This window comes from Lepidothrix coronata, unplaced genomic scaffold, assembly GCF_001604755.1.
Source record: "Lepidothrix coronata isolate B3197 unplaced genomic scaffold, Lepidothrix_coronata-1.0 Scaffold116, whole genome shotgun sequence".
Classification (NCBI taxonomy): domain Eukaryota; kingdom Metazoa; phylum Chordata; class Aves; order Passeriformes; family Pipridae; genus Lepidothrix; species Lepidothrix coronata.
This window is the reverse complement of record NW_016690296.1, coordinates 2,351,644-2,373,704: the sequence shown is the minus strand read 5'-3', so window position 1 is coordinate 2,373,704 and position 22,061 is coordinate 2,351,644. Positions and strand designations below refer to the sequence as shown.

General features: G+C 47.5%; 1 protein-coding gene across 4 annotated transcripts in view; it reads left to right on the top strand.

The window, feature by feature from the left end:
- Positions 1-22,061, top strand: part of NDNF (neuron derived neurotrophic factor) — a 30,448-nt gene that overhangs the window by 1,485 nt on the left and 6,902 nt on the right. Inside the window, exons 2-3 of one of the 4 annotated variants that reach the window (XM_017825057.1) lie at positions 3,837-3,991; positions 7,543-7,696. In XM_017825057.1, the coding sequence (XP_017680546.1) occupies positions 7,677-7,696 (20 nt within the window). In that variant the 5' untranslated portion in view covers positions 3,837-3,991; positions 7,543-7,676. Of the gene's footprint in view, positions 1-3,836; positions 3,992-7,323; positions 7,420-7,542; positions 7,697-9,182; positions 9,339-22,061 lie in introns of those variants that run through there. The other 3 variants (XM_017825058.1, XM_017825059.1, XM_017825060.1) reach the window with 3 other exon arrangements.

The window sequence follows — 22,061 nt, the reverse complement described above, 5'->3', positions numbered from 1 at the left end:
GCATTGCATGAGTTTGCCCTCTCTGCCTGTGTTAGTTGATCAGCACTGTGGAAATACTGTCTATATGGTGTGATGGGGCACTTCCCTCTCCCTGGGGGATACACGTTTGCCACAGGGAACTCCCTTTCCAAGTTTGGATTCTGATTATCCCCAGAAAGATTAGCAAAAGAGGAATTAAAAGAGAAGAGCTACCCATGGAACCCAGGAGAAAGCAGATTCCTGTAAGAAACTTGGGGCTTGTGAGTATTTTTGCTTGCATGTTTCTTGTATTAAGTGTGTTTTTTAAGCAGTGATCCTAATAACATTCCTCAGAGCCTTCCAGCATAGCAGGCCAGGGTGTTCACAGACAATAAATGCCAGTTCTGTGTGGAGGAGTGGGAGAAGTAACTGGGGCTGCAAAATATTTCATCAGTTTGTATGAAAAACCTTAAAGCTGGTGCTGAGAAAAATAATTATCTTTAAGCAAACAGTTCCACTTGGAATACCCAGAAGCATTTCCAGCCACTTAGTTCAGGGGTGCTCTTTCCACCCCCTTAGATTTAGTTGATTCCCTGTGTTCCTCCAGCTGTTGTTGTAAAAAGGGGAGGAAAAATTAAGTAAATGTATCCAGTCAATTCCTCCTTGGTCCTTATAGCTTTGGTAGTAGCTTATCTACACAGATTTCCTAATGTCTTGAGGCAAACTCTCCCGTGGACTTCCCTGAGGACCACACACAGACATTCAGCTCTCTTCTGGCATTTCCCTGTTAATTGCCCACCTTCTAACAAGCAGGCCTTGCTCTTATCAAGAGTCCCCAGTAACTCCTTTTGAATGCCTGCAAGGGGATGGTAAATAGAAGCATCTCTGTTGTGCCTTTTGCTCCTGACAACATGAACACAATGAAAAAACAGACAAACTTGGGGCTTGTTGGCTGCACACACACCTCTGAGGCTGTGTGTGAGCCATCCACATATCCATATGAATCCTGCTGCCCTGCCCAGTCTGGGGAGGCTCCTACCAGGACTGAAGGCGAACAAGTTACGTGTGTTCCCACATGCTGTGCTCTTGAGGCAGAGACAAACTTCTGCTCTTACATAAGATGTGGGTTTTTAAGCTTTGCATAATTGTGTTCTCTATCATTTCGATCTCGCGTGTGTTCAGATTCTGCTTTCCTGGCCAATGCAATTTATCACAGTTAACTTGTAATCTTCTGCTTTGGCCTTTATCATCTGTACACTTGAGACAGGAAGCAATTATAGATCTTTGAAATAGATGTCCTACTTAGGCACAGCAAAATGTCTTTCGCAGGACCCAGTGTTTTATAAGAGAGGATTCAAAACTGTGATAACATCCTAGAGCGCAAACTTGGGAACTTTGCCATTCCTGAGCTGTGCTGTCTCCCATGGATGAGGCTGCATGCAGCGGTTGGAGAAGATGCTGAGGGATCAGGGCTCCTGTCGCTGGTTTGCCATGTGACCGGACTCAGTTTGCCTTAGGTGCTTCTCTTCTTGAAGTAGCTTTCGTTTTCCGTGTTTTCTCTTCAGTAAACAGCATGATACTGGTTGCACAGGGATATTGTAAGGCTTGACATTGGAAAATGCATTTAAGACTGCTGCGTTGATTGTTTCCAAAGCACGGGAATTCAGAGGCTCCCGGACACAAATGTGGCGGTGACTTCCCTCTGCGAGAGCTGACCAGCCAGGCAGGGGGAGCTTTCACTTTGTCGTCCTTTGAGCTCAGACCAAAGCAAGACCAGCTCTGCGGCAAAGTGCTGGTGCTGGATTGCTGATCCTGTCAGTTCTTGGGGCGGTTTGTAGCTCTGGCTTTGACCCTGAGGACCAAAACCAATCCCCTGAACCAAGCTCTGTCTAAAATTCCCAGGTTGGGACACCTGTATTTGACTCCAGGACGACTGGAAAGATGCTTCGACGTTTTGGGAAAGCCCACCAGATGGAGCTCGTGTTTGAGGGATAAAGCTCCAGCGGGCTGCTGCAGAAGCTGGGAAAATAGGACAGTTCTTGTTTCTATCAGATTGTTCCAGCAACAGGGTTGAATTGAGCAAGCCTGGCTTCCCAAGTGCTTGCTTGTAAGAGGAAATGTTCCATGCTAAAGATGCAGAAAAGGAAATGTATTTTTGCAGCTAGAAGTGCTTGAAGCTTTCATTGATGTTTCCATTTTCTTGTGGCTGTCTGACTTTGCAGAACTGTTTTAGCACTCCCTCCCTCTGTCCCTTAGTATGCTTCCCATATTTAATTATAATAAATACACCCCCTAGCTATTAAATCCATATAAAATCAAAGCACTGGAAAACTTGCTTAATGGTTTAGAGGAAAAAAATACACATTTGGGGAGTGAGAAGGGAAAGTGTTCAACCTTAAATTTAGTTACCTAAAAGACAGCTAATAAAACTTTGGAGTGTGGCAAAGAAAGCAGAATTAAGTGTGTCTTAGTCTGCAAAGTTTTCTGAAAGGTATAATCCGTGGATTCAGAGGTGCAGCTCCACGTCATTGCCACCAGGACCATGCTAGTTTTGGTGTGCACGTCACCTCTCAGATTTGCGCTTCAAAAGCCTTTAAAAACACGTTTTTAGAAACACATTTGTAATTCATGTAATCAAACTGCTGCAGTAATACATCAGAGAGCAGTGTAAACACTCTGGCTGCGAGGACATCGTGCTTATCTTCCACATGGGTGGTACGAGCACCGAGGAGATTCAGGCCCTGAGGTGGTGACAAGTAGTGTTCTTCGTGGAAAGCAAAGCAAATGGATATCACTAATTTCACCTCCTAATGAGACAGGAAAGTCATTACAACCCACCTGTGTTCTCTGTAACGAAGCCATCCTGGTGGCACTGGGGGCGTCCTGGGGGTAACATAAAGCTGAATGTGACACACTTGCTATCAGATTTATTTCTAAGCTGCACCAACCAACCAAAAAATGTGTTCCAAGTGAACAGCCTGTGGTTTCAGCCAACATGAAGCAGGCCCACTGCCTCATACTATGGGATTTCTGACAAAAAACAGTCAGATGATCTTTTATTCTAAATCATACGGGATGAGTTTCCTTCAGTAATGCCTTTAGAAGAACCATTCCACAGCTCGCCATCCCACTCAGTTATTGCCTGGAGCTCTCCTCCCCTGTGTCTATGTGCATGCCAGCACACAAAGCATCACTGCTAATTGCCAAGTGCTGTTGGATACACTTGGGGAAGAAAAAAGGAGCATATGTGCATTAACATAGCTGGATGTACAGTTTAAGCGCTCTGTGGCAGCTAGTTGCAGTTTTGCAGTAGCCAGATGTTGCACCATGCTTAATTTAATCTCTTTTTGTATCGTTACAGCCTGTAGTGCAGACTTTGAAAATGGATAGAGTTGAAACCTGGGACTCCACAGAGGAGATACGTTCTTTTCCTCATTGCTCCCTATCAGTAATTACAGAGAATCAAATCTTAGTGCTGCTGTATTTCAGATTCTCCCAGCAATGCTGTCACTGGTCAATGACTGACAATTTTCCTCTTGCTCTTTCTTTCTTGGTGTTTTCTCTCTATTAAGAAAATGGCATGTTCTGATTTCCTAGGAGTGCTTTGGGTGTTTGCTCGTTAAATGCACTCAGTGACATGGGTCACTGCTCACCCAGGGCTGTTCTGTCCAGAGAGGGCCCACACCTACTCCACACAGCAATGTTATGTGGCACAGATATACAAAAATGCTCAGAATTCTGCACATCTTCATGTTACACCCAGCTTGGAATCTTCTGGGAAAGCCCAAAGGGAAGAATGTTGTCATCATGGTGACTTGGGTGCTTCTGTTGAGTAGAGTTTGTAATTTTATGTTTTCTTCTTATCACTGGTTAACCAGAAGGCAAGAAGCCTCAGTCTTGGAATGAGAGATGAGGATACCAAAGGGTGGTCTTCACTGGAGGGAGGAAGGAGAAGAGGTTGATGCCATGGATTTTTCAGTGGCCTGGAAGGAACCAGGACACTGCAGACTCCCCTTGTCTGTCCTGCGCGAAGGTAAATCCTTCTCAATCAGTTGCCAAAATAACCCCCAAATCTATTCTTTAAATCCATTGTTGTTTTCTGCCTAACAGGTCCCAGTGTTTTGTGTTTCACAGGGAGGTACTTATGGACCCCTCAAATATGCCTTAATATTTGCAATTACTACTGTTGCACTGAGGATTTATGAGGAGCAGAACGAAGCTGTATGTAGAGCTGAAGTTTAGGGCACTACAAGCAAAAGCACTACATGCAAAAAGAAAAAAGAGTTAGCGCTTAGTTTCAAGTACTATTCTTGTTGGAAGGAAAGAGTTTGTCACTCCGTTGTGTGTGAGCATGTAACAGTGTGGTTGAAAAATAGTGCCTTGAATCAACACTTTGCAGTGACGTGTCTAAAGCAATTATTCTTTGAAGACAGGAATATAACAAGAACCTGGGTCTGGGCTGTGTCTGTGGGAACACCTAGTCACATAAGAATCAAAGGGTGCATGTTCTAGATCAAAGTAGCCCAATACTTCCTAAGACGTCTCATTATCATACCATTCATCTTTATTAAATTCACTTGTTTTAATTAAAGGAATGGATACTTTGCATCAGAGTTTAAGGGGTCTTTTGGGCACTTGAGATTAAATCAATGGTTTATTAACAATTTTATCTGGAAAGTAGATTCGATTATTTAAATTATGCAAAGTAGCATCATTTTTCTTTCTCAGTAGAATAAGGTTATGATTAGGAAATAACACTTGGAGCACGAAAGCCCTGCTTGTCATTATTTTTCACCTTCAGATCTGGGATTTTAGAGTGAAATCATTCATCTTTAATCTGGTTTTATGATAGTACATCAAGTTTTGCAAAATGAAACCAGTGCTGCAGTAGTGTCTAACAGCAGGTGTTTTCCAGTGGCGATGTGGGAAACGCCAGTGCTGGAGACTTGATTCAGTTGGACCATCTTTTCAATTTGTGTTGTATTTTTGTGCTGTTGGAGCAATACATCTTGTTAATCAGTTCATAAAACAGTAGGATTAAAAAGAATGCACCGGAGGTGTAAAACAGTCAACGCCAAGAGAGTTCCAAGATTAGCTTAATAAATAAAACATAATTGGATAAAATAGGCAAGTAATGAGTTGAGGGCAGCCCCAGTGTGTAATTTCTTGGGGTCAGTGGCAATGCATCAGCCTACACTGCATCTGGGTAAAGCCTAGAGGGCATGTAATGGGGTGTCATGAAACTGTATGAACACTGCTCTGCTGTTGAGACGTGTTGTTTCAGCCTTCTCCCACCAGCACTTTCAAGTGATGCAGCAGCAACTGCTGCACGTGCTTTTGATTTTTCCCAGGAGAGGGTAGAGAAAATGGCTCTTATTAGAAAAAAGAAGCCGTAATTGGGGCTAGCAGGGAGCCAGCGATGTGTGTAGGGTACGGTGCTCCCTCCCTACCTGCCTGGGCTGTGCTCAGGGAAGCAGCAGCACTGGGGGAAGGTGTTCTCCCAGGGTCATGCTCTGTCCAGCCCTACAGGGCCGTCGCCTCTCACACAGGTCACTCTGCTTCAGGCAACCCAGCGGGCAGAAGGAAAACCTCTTCCTCAGGTGGAACCTGTGGCTCAGCCACAGGCAAGCAAGACCCAGTGAGCAACATCAGCATTCTTGCTGGAAGCAGGAGCGTCATCTCTATGCTCACAGCGTTCGGTTTTATCGCTTACCTGCACGCTGTCGCTGCTTGGGCTCCACCTGGGCAGTCATGTGTTGCTCCTCTGGGGAAGGCAGCAGCAGCTACCAAGCCAGATGCTTCCCAGATGCCTCCTGAGGCCCCTGCTGTCCAGCCCATTCCTCTTCTGAGACAGTGAGCACTGTGTGACGCTGCATAACTAAAACCCATCACAGCCTGGTTTATTGGGCATAATCGATTGACGAGTCTGGTTTAGCACCTCAGTTTCTGATGTTAATAAATAACAGTACCCTTCCCCTAGTGACAAGTGCTAATCAATGGATTACTGATAGCAGATCTTCAGATCTGCACCACAATGAGAACCATATAATTGGGCAAAAAAATTATATATACATGCAATTAAACACACATTCAAGCACACACAGTGTCATCTGTCCTCCACACCAAACGCGCAGCAGCGCCGGGTGCTAAAATTTGCAATGAATTATTTATATGATGAATTATCCCTCTTTCCTCCCCTCCTAGAATATCCAATTGCCTGTTTCCATTTTTGTTTCGCAGAGATTTATTATTCAGGATTTATTCACTGGATATCTTACTAAACATTTCCTGCTCTTTCTCTCCATAACACATAATAACACACGTCTCGTTTCCTGGTAGCACCTATCCATCCGCTCCAACGGGGTCTCCCAGTGTGGTGACACCGTGAGCAGTGCCATTTTTACCCAGACAGTTTACAGTCCTCTTTGTGAACCAATTACAGATGTTCCAAATTTTGGGTGTTTATTTTCTCACTGAAATCAAAACAGTTCCAGCCCCCAAGCGAACGATCCGCAGTTACAGACAGAGATTGCGACTGCGCGTGAATGAATAATTTGGTTCTCATCAGTATTTAGTGCCATGTTGCTCAGTTCCCTGGAAGCCTTTGAGAGGGTGGGAGGAGAAGATGAATGCCCAGGGAGAAGTCATGTGGAGGTTTGCTGATCTCCTGCCCCTTTGGTTCCTCAGTTTTGCCACACAGACATGAGGAACAGCACTTTACAGTCAAGGACTTCTTGCCCTGGGTGTTGCACCTCTCCATGCCTGGGACCTGTTCCTGTAAAGATTGTACAAACCCGAGTCATCTCTGGTTTCAGGGGGAGCTCTTCAATGCCAATTTGCTACGTGCTGGGATAATACCTGGGATAGTCCCCTATTTAATGGTTTAAAGGAATCACCTACACAGGAGAATTTTCTGTATTTGAGGCTTTCATTTATTTGGTATCCATTTAACTGGCTGCCCTAGTACCTTCCAGACATACACGCACCTTCCAGCATGTGAATCCCAAATCCGCCTCCGGTATCTGTGTTTAACATTTTTTGTACCTTATAAATTTTTGAGAGCGGCAAATCTAGTTGTGGAGGTGTTTTTTTAATGTGCCCCTGGCTGGGAGTCGCTCCGTGCTGAGCTTTAAATCACGACAGAGATTTACAGTTGCGATAGAGGTGGAGCTGCAGGCATCCAAAACGAGAGTTATCTGTGCAGTGTTCACATACCTCTGTAAATAATATCCCGGGGATGTCTTCCTGCTCCCCCTGAAATCACAAACAGTAATACCCCCTAAGAACAATAGCACTAAAGCTGTCCTCAGGTTGAAAATAATCGCTTTGCCTGTGTGTGAAGCGCAGCCTCGAGAGCTCTTTGGCTGGGTAGCAATATTTTACCTCTAATGACCTCAAACCCGAGCCAGCCATTTCTGCAGGCTCTACAAAATCCTGGTGTGCCATGAATCGGACCCGAAGGTAGCTGCCTGCCTTCACCTGAGCACATCCCTCTCTGCTGCCTCCTGCACGCTCCAAAGGCTTGGGGAAAATCTGCTCGGAACGTACCGGGTTTTCTTTACTAATTTTGGCTTTCTTATTTAGTCAGATTCTCCCATTTTTGGATGATCGAACCTCTGCGCCTTCTGCATCAGAAAGAGGAGCCACGTGTATTTTGCTGAGATTATTTTGTTGAGGTGCTGCAGTTGGAACAATTCTCTGGAAAGGGAGAAGTCAGGATGCTGTGCGCCTACACCAGGTATTTTTTGGTTCCCCTCAAACATGCCTAATTTAATTCTAAACTTGTGCCTTTCCTCCCTTCCCCAAACTCCCACCCTTGAAACCTATTTGAAAACGATAAGGACAGTTGTAAAAGATGTCAAAACAGGGACATGAAAACAGAAGGATAACCGCATAGTGGCTCCCGGGGGGCTCTTTTTCTTAATCCTGGGTTTCTTTTGGTGAACTTATGCTTTTGAGCAGCCCCTTGGGCAGAGTGCTCGCTGCCTTGCCTGGAGCGACCCGGCTGCTCTGTGAGTTGACAGAGTGGGAGGTAAGTGGCAGTAACTAATGGCAATTAGCAGAGGTCTGGACAGCTATGTGTCCCTGAAGACATGAGCTCCTCTGGGGATTGTGTCTTCACAAAGTGAAGCTGTTTGTCACCCTGCAGAAAGTGATAATCTGTATCCCTCCGCGCCGAGGATTTGCTGTAGGATTTGCCCAGCTGCCTTGCAAAAAAAAAAAAAAAAAAAAAAAGATATTTGAATTTATTTTATTTGTGCTTCCCAAATCTGTTGAAGTAGTAAGGAAGGAATGATTACCTTCAGGGAAATCACCCATCAGCTGCTATCAGTAATAACTTGTTTAATGCTTATGTAGCACTTGACGGTTTTACGACTGATGTGCCAAAAAGGAAACAAAACCAGAGGGGTTTGTTTTTAAATGGCAAAGGATAGTTTCTGCTCCCAGATAATTGTAAGAAAACTGCCCCTGACTCCCCAAACCTGAAAGCTGCCTCTGACAAAAACGTAATGAGGGAGAAGGTGAGAGGCTGGATGTAGAGCTTCAAGACCCGTTTGCTAAATTGCAGAAGGGTTTAATAAATCCCATTTCTCACGCATCCCTGACGGTCTCCCCAGCCCTCTCTCCCGCCTCCATCGCTGTCGGGATGCTCCGCAGCGCTCCCGCAGCCCCGACGCCTCCAAGCAGCGGCTGCGTGAAAAAGAGGAGTGGGAGAGCGCTGCGCGCCAGGCGGCCCCGCATTCCGCCGTCCCGGCTTGCGGGCAGGATACAACCCTCCAAGATGGATGTTTGAGTAGCCCCCGGCGGCGCGGCACAAAGCGCTGCGCGGCTCTGCCGGGGGGCTGCGGGCCGGGCTCCCCCCGGTGCCGGGGCTGCCCCCGGGCCCGCCCCTGCGCCGAGCGGTGTCGGGGCGGGGCGGCCGCGCCCCGGGGCACCCCCTGCCCGCCCGGCCCGGCCCGGCCCGGCGGCAGCTGCGAGAGACGCGCCGGGCGCCTCCGCTCCGCGCCCCTCCGCCAAAACTTTTGCCGGCCGCCCCGCCGTTCCTCCCGGGAAGAGGAGGAGGAGGAGGAGGAGGAGAAGCCGGGGCCGTGCCCTCGCCCCGGGCGGCGGCGGGTGCCCGGGGAGCTCCCGGCTCCTTTTCCCTGCGTTTTATTGTTTTTCTTCTTTTTTTTTTTTTTTTTTTTTCCCCACTTTCCCCCGCTGGGAGGGGTGGGGAAGGGAAGGGGCTATAAAGCGCGAAGGGACGTGCGTGACACAGTCCCCGCTGCTGCAGCCCGTCCCCGCCGGAGCGGGGGGGGTGTAGGTAAACACCCGCCCCCCGAAAAGAAAAAAGCCTCTCCCCTCCGCGGGAGGGACGGGACGGGACCGGACGCCGCAAGGTAAGGCACCGGCACCGGGCAGGCGAGCCCCCTCCGACTGCCGCCGGGGCGGGCGGGGGTCGCAAGTGCCCCCACCCCGGTGCGGGACCCTTCGGCCAGAGCGGGACGCGGCCACCCCGGCGCCGTCCCTCCCGCTGCGGCGGCAGCGCCGAGCCCCGCGTCCCGGCACCGCTCCGCCGCGGGATGCTGCCGGGAGGACCTCGGCGTCCTCCCGGGTCTCCGCCTCGCCTTGGAGCTTTGGGTTTTCCCCCCCGCTTTTGCCCTCTTACAGCCGGCGGCGGCCGGTGCCCCACAACCCGGGCGGCTGCCGGGAACCCCCGGCTCGTCCTTGCTGCCGCTGGGCGGGTGTGTGCCAGGCAGGCAGAGGCTCCGGCTTCGCCAGCATCGTACGTTGTTTTCGGGGAAAAAAAAAGTGGCTACCAAAAAAAAAAAAAAAAAAAGTAGACAGACTACTCAGCGGTGGGATGTAAGTGCGGAGATTTGCTACGTGCAGCCTGGGTTGCGCTTTTATTTCGACAGCAGAGACAATGGCTACAAAGCGTTGTTTAATCACTTGCAGATATAACTTTTATGTATCTAAACCTTCACAGTTAAAGGCTGGCGCGGATTTTTGAAAAGCTGTGATTCTGTGACTTTTTTTTTCTGGATGTATTTAACACTTGAGCAGTAATGTGCCCTGGTTCCTCAGATGGGTTAGCTTGGTGGAGGGATGAGCGTGATGTTGTCTGTGCCATGCTGCCCAGGGCTGTTCTGGAAATCATCCCGGTGGACATCGACGTGGACTTAGGCAGCCTCTGCAAGGCTGGTTTCAGAGAGAGGATTGTGAAGCTTGTAGCTTCCCTTGGATTTTCCCTCCCCGCCAAAGGATCTGGTTAGCATCTAGTTACAATCGTTAATTAAAGCACTTAAATAGTATCGCTGTTCTGGTGCCTTGACTGAGCTGCATGGGGCGAGCTAAGCGGGGAGGCAGGATCCCTGCCGTAAATACACGGATCTCCCTGGCCCGGCTGGCTGTTTGTGAGCAGATGTCAGGAGACATTCAGTAACACCGGTGTGGCACTGTGCTTCCACTGGAGCATCCTACCGTCAGGCAGTACTGGCAGCCCCATCTGGCACTGTCTTAGGATGGGCTTCCAGCCTCGATGCACTGATTTCGTGCTTGGTCGAGATGATGGAGTTGTATCTGTGTAAAACTGGAAGAGGTGAGAGCGATTGGAGGGTGAATTCTTCCCTGGGTGGTTGACAGCGAGTGATTTATCACATTAGTGACCCTGGCAAGGCACTGCTGGCTTGTCCATAACCTGGTTTCCGTAAAAATAGCGCTTGGGTGTTAGACATCATCAGCGCCCTTGGCTGGGCTGTAAGAGGGAGCAGGGGGAAAAACTTTGTATTTCTGCTCAGCCTACTTTGAAAATCGCTGATTTTTAGCTATTTTAGGAATGGCATTTCAGATCACTCCTTGTCGGGAATCCTGCCGGCCTCGCTCTCCTACCTCGTAGTTAAACACATACATACCTGGAAGAGGAGAGCTGCTGCAGTCAGCTTTCTAGTACCACTACAAATCTCTGTGAGTACCTAATGTCTAGAATTTAAAACCTATTAATAGTTGAAGGAGGAGAGGAGTTTTTATGTTCTACTCTGACCATTAAAAATGTGATGAAGCTGAAATGTGCAGCAGTGCATCATGCGTGGGGACTGTGTGGGTGTATTCAGGCTCCTGTGCCTGTGTTTTGTCCTGTGGTGAGAAGGGAGATACCTTGTGTGCTTTCTGTGCCAGCAGAAAGAGCCCCTCTTCATTTTGAAAGGGCTTGGTAATACATCTGAAAAATTCCTTCTGCCCTGTCACCTTTTCGTGATGAGGTTGTGGGCGCGTCACGCTTTGTGCCTGCACGGCCCTGCACAGAAACCCCATTGATGTTTCTGCTGTGTAGGGTGGGCACCTCAGCGTGTCATGGCAGCCCTGCTGGTGAGATGACACAACACATGTGGGGACATGCCATGCTCTGTGGCACCCCCAAGCAGAGCCAGCTGCTCCCTGGCGTGAGCCACACCTGGAAGGAGGTGGCACGCCTGTAACTTGCTGCTGGTGTTGCCGACCAGTGGGTCACCTCCCGCCCCGGTCACCCCGGGGAAGGTCGGGGTTTGGTGGTCGTATCACAGTTTCAGAGGGAATTTGAACACTGTGTGGGATGCTGATCCCACAGAGATTAATATGGGCCCCTTTATTTAATTGTAAGAAGGCTGTCACAGAGGTGAGGCAGAGCTGTGCAGGATCGCCCCGCACGCCTGTGTTGTTGTGGACGGCGACTTCGGAAACGCCGAGGAAAAGCTTTTAGGTTTCCCCCAATGTTTATAAATACAATATGGTGCAAACTGTCAAGCAAGCTGTTCAAAATCACGTAGCGCCTGTGCTGCCTTCCCTGTTCGGCTTGAATGCCTTCACCACGTACTCCGTGTTCATCTGACGCTTAAAGCTCCCGGCACACAGCTCCGGCCCATCTGCCACGGCTTTTCCAGCACCCCTCTCCAGCTCCTGTGAGCTGGGCTGGGGACACAGTTGGTGCTGTAGCTCCACCTTGGGAGTCCTGAGCATCCTTCAGTGCCACACTACTCCTGGCCAGCTTGGCAAGAGCCCAAGCTGCCCCTGGAGCATCCTGGCTCATACATCCAAGCTGCAGAAACACCGTCTTCGAGCCCCCTTCGTCCTCCTTAGAAGGTTTGCCCACCTTAGAAGTTCCCTGAAAATGAAGGGGTAAACTCCTTCCTGGTAGCTCCAGCCATGCTGTGGCCTTCTGCTCCCTGTCCCGTGCCTTCAGTAGGGCTGGATTGAGCCTGTTTGCCGGATGTTTCACTCTGAAGTGTGCCAGGGTCTTCTGCCTTAATATATATAAAAAGACAAGATGTTTATTAAACTCAGACCCTGCTTTTTCTTCTACAATTTATATCCCAAGAGGCTGGTGATAAACAGTTTATTAAAAAGAAATCCTGATTTATTTCTGCAAATGGTTACATTTCAAGCTGGTACCGAACGGTTTTGTAGGAGACCACCTTTTATGCTTCCCATGGCAGTTTAAAAGATTGCTAGAAAAATAATCCAGAATCTAAGTAGGTTTGGATAAAGGCAAGCCAGGACTGTACGTCAGGGTATGTGGTGCTTTTATGCAGCGAGGCGGCGGATTTTACCACAGAACATCTGGGTACTGGCTTCAGTTACAGCCCAGATTTTAGTGGGATAACAAGTCTTGTTTGGCTTCGCGTTCATTTTGAAGTCACTAAACTTTATGTGAATAATAAAACTGTAAGCCCATTACTTCACTATTTTCAAGGGGCTGTTTCAGCCCTCCTTCGGGGTCTCGCATCTTTCTAGAGCTGGTTTTATTTTGCCTTGCTAAGTGGGTATTTACCTTTTCAGCCCCTGGCCTGCTCTGGCAGGAGGCTGATTTACTAATTTGTACCGATGGACACACCAGGGACGGCGGGTTTCCATCCCACCCCGCAGAACGTGCACGTTTTCTGCATTAGGGGCAGCCTAATGAAAACTGCACATTCCTTGTGCAGAGCATTCAGAGGGGCTGATGTTGTTCATGTGGAGGACGATAGAGCTGCTCTGGGCTACCAGTTCAGCCACTTGTGAGAGCTAAAATAACGGGGGAGGTTTTGCTTTCTTTTCCTGTTTGATTATAAAATGCAGAGGAGAAGGGTGGACCTGACTGAAGGAGGGAAGGGCCTCCTCCTTCATGTAAGAAAACAAGTTTTCAAGCCCTTACGAAAGGGTGCATGTACTGATGGGAATGCCGAGCTCCAGGGATGATAACCTCAGCTAATAACATAAATGTTTGGAATATAAGTTTTGTGTGAGAGTGTATTGACAGGCCATGAGACCGATGTTTACCTTGCTTACAGAGCACCTGGTGCGATACCGAATGCCGCTGGTATCACTGACTGTATGGGCAGGAATAAACTAGAAGAAGTCAGGATTATGTCAAATATCGTAGGTAAGAACAGTGAGAAGGGACTTAAGTACTGCTTGAGCTCTGCTACATCACGAGTGGAGCAGTGAGTGAGCGAGCAATGCCTTGGAGAAAAGGCAGAGCGCAGAAGCCGCGTTCCCCACTCTGTTTTACATCGTGACTGAGATGTACTTTAACAAAAATCCTCATTAGATCAAGCAAGGATAGTTTCTGCCTGAGAAAACGACTCAAATAAGCCTAATGCTTATGGATGGATGGAAGGAGCTTTGAAGACCGAGGAGATGTTATGTTTGAAAACTTTAACAAGATGTCATTAGGAGAGGAAGTATTTGCCCTTAGATCGGGAAAGAGGTCAGGATAATAAATCATAACTCCAGGAGAATGTGCTTAAAGCTGGAAATACGTTAAGAGCAGGAGAGAGAGAGTAAATATTAAAAAGAAATTTGTTCTTTCAAAATTAGTTTTCTCGTTTGCTGTATGCAAGGACACCCATGGAACAGGAGAAAGATAAATGTTAACATGGAGCTATAACAGGAACCAGTTGAAAATCCCATGACTGTGTAGATGGCTTTGATTGCATCCCAGGGAGTGTGTCGGTCGTGCAGGACACATCAGAAACAGGCAGAGTGTGGTCTCAGTTCATATGTGAGGTAGCTGATACTCTGATTTCACCAAAAACGTGGTGGGGGACATTTTAGAGGGCGGGTTTTAAATGCCCCTCGAGTAATCAGCAACACGAGTTGTTTGAGAACCCAGCCCCAGTACATGACTGTTTCAATGAACAAAAATATACCTGATTAACCAGAAGGATGCAGGCAAATCCTGTGCTGAGCATCTTTCAGTGGGCTCTGTCCTCCCACCTGGGCGGGTAATGGCAGCATGTGCAGCATTTCTCACAGATTTCTCCAGAGCACGCGGGGTTGTTTGGGTTTGGCCTGAACTGGGGCTGCTCTGGCTTCAGGGTGATTAAATTCAGTAGTTGCAGAGATGTTTGTTGCTGGTGTGACAGCTGAGATAAGAAGCAGTGGGTACTTACTGCGAGCACCTGGAAAACTGGAAACCAGAAGGCAATAATTTATCTTTCCTACTTCATTCTCCCCCTTGGTGGGTCCGGATATGAGGATATGAGCGCCCCTCCAGCGTGACCCTCGCACGCTCACAGCGGGACACACCTCCAAGGCCCACACCTCCCCTGGGACGTCCAGGGGAAAAGCACTGTTTGCCTAATTAAGCAAATTTATTTTTTATTATTATTATTATTTAAGAAAATGTAACTTTGAAGGGGTTGAAACTTTATTGGGGAGTGAGAAAAACGATGCTTTTCACCTTTCTCCCTTCTGACCTGCTCAGTACCAAAATAGAGCAGTGCTAGACCAGCCACTGCTCCTGCTGCAAAGGGATCACAGGTTCTTCACACACGTTTGCAGGGATGATTAAACAGGGTGGAAGGTTTTTACAAAGCAGCCAGAATATCGTGGAGAAAGGAGCCTTCTCTCTCTCCTACTTGCTGCTTTGTTTAGGTACAGCAGATTTGCTGCTAATTTGTTTATAGTCAAACAGTCTAAACGTGTCTCAGCGTTCTGAAACCCAGAAACCTGATGCAAATTAAGCAGTTTACAGATTGGGATGATGATGGTGCGGGAAAGCCAAGTGTCTTGGAGCTGCCAGCTGGTCTCTGGATGTGAAGGAAAACATCAGTGAGCAGCGCTAACGGTTTCTAGTCCCCGTTCCTCCCCTTCCTTTGGCTACTAAATCTGTGTTTAATTCCCCAGAGGCTTTCTCTCCTGGGTAAGTACTACTTACTTGAGTATGATTTGTAGGGCTAATAGGTTCTTATCCTTATTTGGGGAAGACCCCAGGGGCGCTCTCAAACTGATTTTTCGGTAATGAGAAATAATGAATAAAAATCTAATAGTCCTAGGGGGTATTAAAGTTACAATTTTGCAGGGAAGATTTAATGTCAGTCAATTAAAACTTTTATAATCCTGTTATAGTACAATGGTTGGGAAAAAATAATACAAGGAAAAATAAGTAGGTTTTAAGACCCTCTCGCATCACGTGAACAAGTCTAACTTAATTTAATGTTTGAATTTTAAAGCAAGAGTCTGAGACGTCTCCTGCAAGTGTGTGATAGCAGAGTGGCAGGCTCAGGGAAAGAAATGTGCTGTGTTAATTTACAGAGTGCATTCTAATTCCCACTCATCTAAGAAAAAGCACTTGCAAGGTGTTTATAAGAAAACCCAGGCAATTAGGCCTTTAACTCGAAAAGGCATCTTAGTGAGATGCACTTTCAGTAGCCCAAACCACACTCTGGCTTGACCTGTTGCTCATGGGGTTCATGACCAGTCCCACTTGGAACTATGGGCTTATCATGGCTTTCTCCAACCAGGGGCTGAGCAGACCCCAACTTGTGGCCCTTGGTGAAAAAGCACCAAAGAGCAGATACTTTTTTGAATTTACAGCTTTTTGGGTTTTACACTGGGGTAGTAACCGTGATGCTGAAATGACACTTTGTCCATTAGCAGTAACTTTCATCCAAGATTGGTGTAACCATTTTCAGTCCCTAGTGAAGGGACACTCCCAGAAAAGGGTGCCCAGAAGGCAGTGCTGGATCCCGTGCCACAGCTCTCACCACGTTTACCCCCTTTGGGAAAGGAAATGCCCTTGGCACACATTTCAGTCATCTCTGAATGCAGAAATTCCTCTTTTTCCCCCCTTCTTGTCCCTTCTTTCCCCTGCTGTCAACTGAGGATGTATGGTTGCCATAAGAAGGCCTGAAGGTTTTGGGGCTGTTTGGATGTTCACTCACCCATGACAGTGTGACCTCCCCACCGTATGTGTTCCCCAGGCTTTTGTTGGCAGTAACCAGATGAAGGACTAACCTTTCGCCTGCCAGCCTGGACAAATAAACACTGGCCCAGCAGTGGAGTGGAGCTGAAACCAACCCTTTTGAAAAACAGATTTTTCATATCCCGTACCACAGCTCTGCAGTTGACCCTGGCAGGTTTGAAGCTCTGGCAGCACATCCCTTTGGAGCACTCATCTTTTTGCACTTGGGAAAGACTTTCCAGCTGGGTCATGCAGAGGTCCTCTGCTTAGAAAGCCAAAAAAGTGCTAGAAAGAAGGCTGAAGACTGGCAGCTCCCAAACAAGCTCCTGTCCTGCTTTGGTATGATGGGCTGGTGGCTGGCAAGCTGTGATGTCTTACAGCTCTCCAGACAGGTCTGACCAAGGCTCACGTGTGGCAGCAATTCCAATGCTTGTGCCTCTCCACCTCCTGTCCATTTTGCCCTTTGGAGGCAAATCCTTGCTCAATCACATGGCTTCTTAGTGCTGGAGAGGTTGAGCGATGCTGTGTGAGCAGCTGGGGGAGGCTAGGATTTTCTCTGGGGGCAGTGGGAAGTGATCCGTGCTGGATCTCGGTGAGTCCTTGCTGCTGTAACTGTGGCTGAGATCTGTCAGCTCCAACACCCAGCGTGCTGGTAGAACTATGTAAATATCAATAGCTGCAGCACCGCATTTGATACTTTCCATTTCCAAACACTTGGCAAATGTTTACATATTTCCAGCAGCCCTTTTCCAACTAGGGAAAATGAGACACAGCATCTGTGAATTACGGGTGTATGTAACAAATCATTATGAGAGAGCACCTTAATGGTTCATTAAGGACTTGTAGGGCCTAATATTTCCTTTGCATACCTTGAAAGCTGAAGGCAGATAATATTAAAACTGAATTAAATTTTGGATAGTAAGTTCAATCAGAAAAATTTGGACTCTGATGATAATTAGGGAACGGGAGATTTTGGAGGATCGCCTATCAATGTAACACGTGTTACTGTGGTCATAATTAATATGTGTTGGTCTCTCCTCCCAAGTAACAACTGATAGGACAAATGGAAACGGCCTCGAGTGGTGCCAGAGAAGGTTTATATTGGACAGCAGGAAAAATTTCTTCATGGAAAGGGTTGTCAAGCACTGGAACGAGCTGCCCAGGGCAGCGGTGAAGTCACCATCCCTGGGGGTATTTGAAAGATGTGTCAATGTGGTGCTAAGGGACATGGCTTAAGTGGCAGTGCTGGGTTGGTGGTTGGACTCAATGATCTTAGGGGGCTTTTCCAACCTAATTCCCATATGGGTTAGACTCTGAATTCAGTGGAAAAAGTCATCATTCCTTTGAAGTCAGCTGGGGATCTGGATTGCAGGATTCGGGTGCAACTGAAAGTGACACAGGGATGAGACCGAAAAAATATAGGAGAAAACAGAATAAACTGTATTTTCTCCTGTCCCGTATTTAGTTAACTAGGCATGTTCCTGGACTGAAAAAACCCAGAATCCAACCTTACAGTTGCATTTGGTGCCAGATGCCTGCTATGGTCTCTGAGTTCGAATTGCTGTGTCTTTGCCCCAGGATATCGACTGTTACTGCAGGGATTGGGGAATTGTCTCCTGGGCATGAGCACTATGGGTTGTTGCTGCTGCTGCCTTGCTCTGCTCTTCCAGCTGCCAGAGGGCTTTCTGGAGAGCTGCTGCTGCTGTGCTCCACACTGTTGCACAGACATTGCTGGTTGTTACTGGTGAGCCTGGGAGCGCTGAGAAATCCTCGGTGCTAAAACGGGAGGTATGGCAACATTGCAAGTGAGAATTTCTGAGTAGCTCTTGCAGGAAAACTGTGTGTGTGTAGGGGTGGGAGGTGGGTGTGAATACTAATGCCCTGGGGCTGGCTGTGGCTTGTAATCCTATGGATGTGTGTGGTGGTGTTCCTGACCCTGAAGAAAACTGCGTATCTGATGGAAGCTCTGGGAATCAGCCTCTGTGCACTTAACAGGGTTTCAGAGTAGTCAGCAGTATTCCCTTTTTTAATCACCTACCAAAAAGTGGAAGGGAAGAAGTGCTCAAGTGATTCCAGTGTGCTCATGGCGCAGCTTTCCACAAAGTGTGAGTGCTCTGGTTGTTGCTGGAGCTGCCTGAGCCTTGGCTTCCCCCCACTCCTGCTCTGCAAGTCACTCTGGTGACCTGCAGCTCCCTGCCTCTCCCACAGCTCCCTGCCCTGCACCAGCCCCTTGTTTTCTCTACTTTATCCAACACCTTGTTGTCCATGAGCAGCCTCCAGGCGAGCGGTATTCCCCAGGCCCTAGGAATGGCTCAAACCACTTTAACTCCTCCGGTAGTTAATGCAGTAATGACTTTGGGTTTATGTTTTAAGCTCTTTCCAAAAGCCCTTCTGATTTCCAGCTGTAAGCCCCGGCGGTCTGAGGATGCGACAGCGGGATGCACGGACACCACTTCTGTCCCTGCTCTTTGTCACGCCCTGACATTTCAGCCATCCCCGCCCCTCGTGAGTTTTGGCAAGGGCTCTTGCTCATAGTGTCGTTCTGAAGTATTCCAAAGAAGCAGTGGGAAACTCTGTCCCAAATCCCAATGTGCTGGTGTTGGTTGTAATTTGTAATTGTTCGTATGTTCCTCCCTGCTAATCCCCTTGCTGAAATTCATTACGGAGACAGAGCAACGTACACCCGGAGAGCTGTGCTGAAGGCGGAATGACTTGGCCGGGGAAAGTAGCTATTGTTTTATGATTAAAGGAAGGGATTATATTGGGATTTCCTTGAACAAGGAAAGTCTCTGCCCTACTTTTATTGCTTGTAACAAGGGGATAATAATTACTCTCCATTATAAAACACCTCCAGCTCTTGCGATGAAAGATTTGTGGTAGGGCTGCGTGGCATTCCGGGTTGGTTATCTTAAACAGCCTGGAGTTGTGCAAACTAAGATTTCTCTGCCTCGTTTCTGCAGCTGGGCTCAACCCCTGCTGAGACTATGGAAAAAATTCCTCTGAGTCTGACACGAGATTTTCCTCTGGAAGAGCTGGGACCAGTGACCTGTCCCGTGACTCTTGCCCTCTCCAGGAGCAACATCCAGCCACTTAGAGGTTTGGGAGGGTGAGCAGGTATGACAGTAAGGACACAGGAGTGGCCAAGGGAAGTATAATTTGGGCAGGGGAAGGGCTGCCAGCTGGCTGCCACCCAGTGCTCCAGTACATCCCTTCTTCCCAAGCCGCTGCCATCCCTCGCAGGGACAGAACAACTGAGCATTGTACCAGGGGCTGCCGGGGACTCGCTGTTTGTTTGCCTTTGACACTCCCTTGGGTCGAGGTGGCTGTGAAGGGGAGAAGTGCTGGTATGTGGTCTCCGACTGAAAAAAGGAAAACTATGAGGCATTTCCTCGAGTGTCCCAAATGGTATCTCCTGGCTCAGCTGGTGTTTGAAGCATCCAGCCACCACCAGCTCCAGGGTGACGATTTTGATGTAATCAGAGTTGGATCTGTTTCCACTAAAAGTGGAAAAATAAATAAGGCTCGGTTTAGAAACAAAATAGTCCATGTAAAATTTGATTTTTTGATACCGTATCTCCCTGAGTATGTTTGCTTTTCAACATGTCTAATTTGAGACAGCTCTGCATTTTACAATGATAGCCCTTCGGAGTTAACCTCTCCCCCAAGCTGTAGCTCCCTGCCACTGTTGTTCATTAAGATTTGGTGGAAATGTACCCTCATTTCTTCATACCTTCTTATTTTCACGTGCTTGGATTTTTTTTTCCTGTGCTACTGTGATGGCTTTGCTAAAACAATACTCCCAGCAAAGGAAAATCGTGGGTTGAATTGGAATTGCAAGAGGCAGTCGGTTAATCCACAGATTATTGACACGGTGGACCCTAAATGCTTCAAAGGCACCATTATAGTCCATCGTGTCCGTGCAGATTTAGGGAGCTTTAATCCACGGATTACAGGTCCATAAATGCTCCTGCCCTCCCAGTTACAGCTGGTCCTGCCAACGGGAGCTGCCATGTCAAGCTGGCTGTGGCACTTCACAAAAATATTTGCCTTTAAAATCCACAGAGGCAGCGATACACCCCTGCGTCCCTGTCAGGGCTGCATTCCTTGTCCCGAGCTCCAGGAGAGGTCCCACAGCCCTGCCTGGCCCATGATTTCCCCCAGGCACGAGGCAGGACCAGACAACAAGTTTTCAAAAGTGCTGCTTTAAAAAAAAAAAAACAAACCACAAAAAAAGCCCAAATGAAAAGCGTACCAAACGTTTTCCAGATCCTTCAGGGAACAGTGAGCATTAAATGGCAGCCCTTCACTTTTCCCTTCTGGTCTCCCCCTAAGCAAACAAATGGCGCACCTCCCAGTAAATACTTTGGTTGCAAAGGCATTATTTTTTCTTTTTTGCACTTTTAAAAATAACTAATTGTATTACAATCGAAACTGGTAGGTGCTTTTCAACCCCTCTGTTTCTCAGGTGATAATTGTGTGTGCTGAGGCGCGTGTATTTGTGTTATATATCGCTGGAAATGAAGTGTATAATGGAAAAGCTCACTGCCTCTTTACTTGCAGCATTCCTATAATAAGTCAAAGAAGTCACACAGTGCCCTTTTATTTCCAAAGCTGGACTTAAATGGTGTCAATAAATCTGCAGGCTTATTATGAGATGCAGCATGGGTAATGTAAACAGCAAAAAAACCCAGCACCCCAGCACGCCAGAGTTTAAAAATAGGATGTAAGGAGGAAAAAAGTCAACCATCCGTATAATAAAAAAGAGAAGAAATGCAACACAAAAGCACTGTGTCAGGCAGTGCCTTGAAATTATCCTCACTAAATTACAGCCATGCACTTTCCACTCTCTGTAATTAAACATGAGGGTTTGGTTATTCCAGACGAATTTGCTTCAGGTAAACCCAGATCTTTTTTGTTTTGCTGTTGTAAATCCTTTACAGGTCTCTGTGAACTACAGACAGTGGAGGGGTAAAGCAAATGATTTCCACAGATCAAGGCAGTTGAAGATGACTGTCAATAAAACTGGCCTTGCACGTGGTGAATCCAGTACTCTTGCTCCCTTTTTATGGAGCGTGGGTATATTCAGGGACAGTCGTGCTTGGGGCAGTCAGAAAATACTGTAGTCTTGAGCAGTGAAATCAAAAATGGGGTGATTTAATCTTCCCCCGAGACCTCCTGTTTCTGGCTTTGGTTGAGGATGTGCCTACCCCAGTGATCCTGCAGCCTGTGGGAAAAGCCTGTGAGGTGCTGCCACGGCTCTGGCTAATTTGTCCCTCCACTCAGAACCTGAGCCAGCTGCAAATCCCGTTATCCCCTCCTCTTCTGCTTATAATTGCAGTTTACCTAGAGATTTGCAGGCCTTTTGTGCAGATGAAGTTTGTTATGCAGAGGTCTTAAAGGCAGGACAGAGGGCTGTGGAGGGCTTGTGGAGGTGGGATTTTGGAAAAGTCGGGTAAGGCTCACTGCCTGAGTGAAAATTTTTAACAAATAGGAATTCATTGTAATCATCATAAACCCTGTGATCTGATTTAGCAATAACTTTCATGTGTATGTGCCTCTAACTGGAATTTATAAAATGTCCAGGCTGATTCTTTGTGGGAGAAGGAAAAAAAACACAAGCCTCTGCCAAGGTGGTAAATTCTGAAGTGTTTAAAATAACTCACATCCCAATGTACAGCATGTATTTTTCATCATCTGTTGATCTACTTAGGTAAATACATCCAGGTTTATTAAGCAAACCTCTCCTGAGGTGTGGCTGTTGCTGCCGGAGTGTTTGTGTAGCCCAGGAGCTGCTCACCTGGAGACAGGACTGCCGCATTCCAGGTGAAAATCCAAGGAAACCCTGGCCACCTGCCCTGGGTTCCGTGTCCCAGTGGCCTACAGGCAACACCAGGTTGCCTTGTCTGCTGGGAGAGGAGATGGG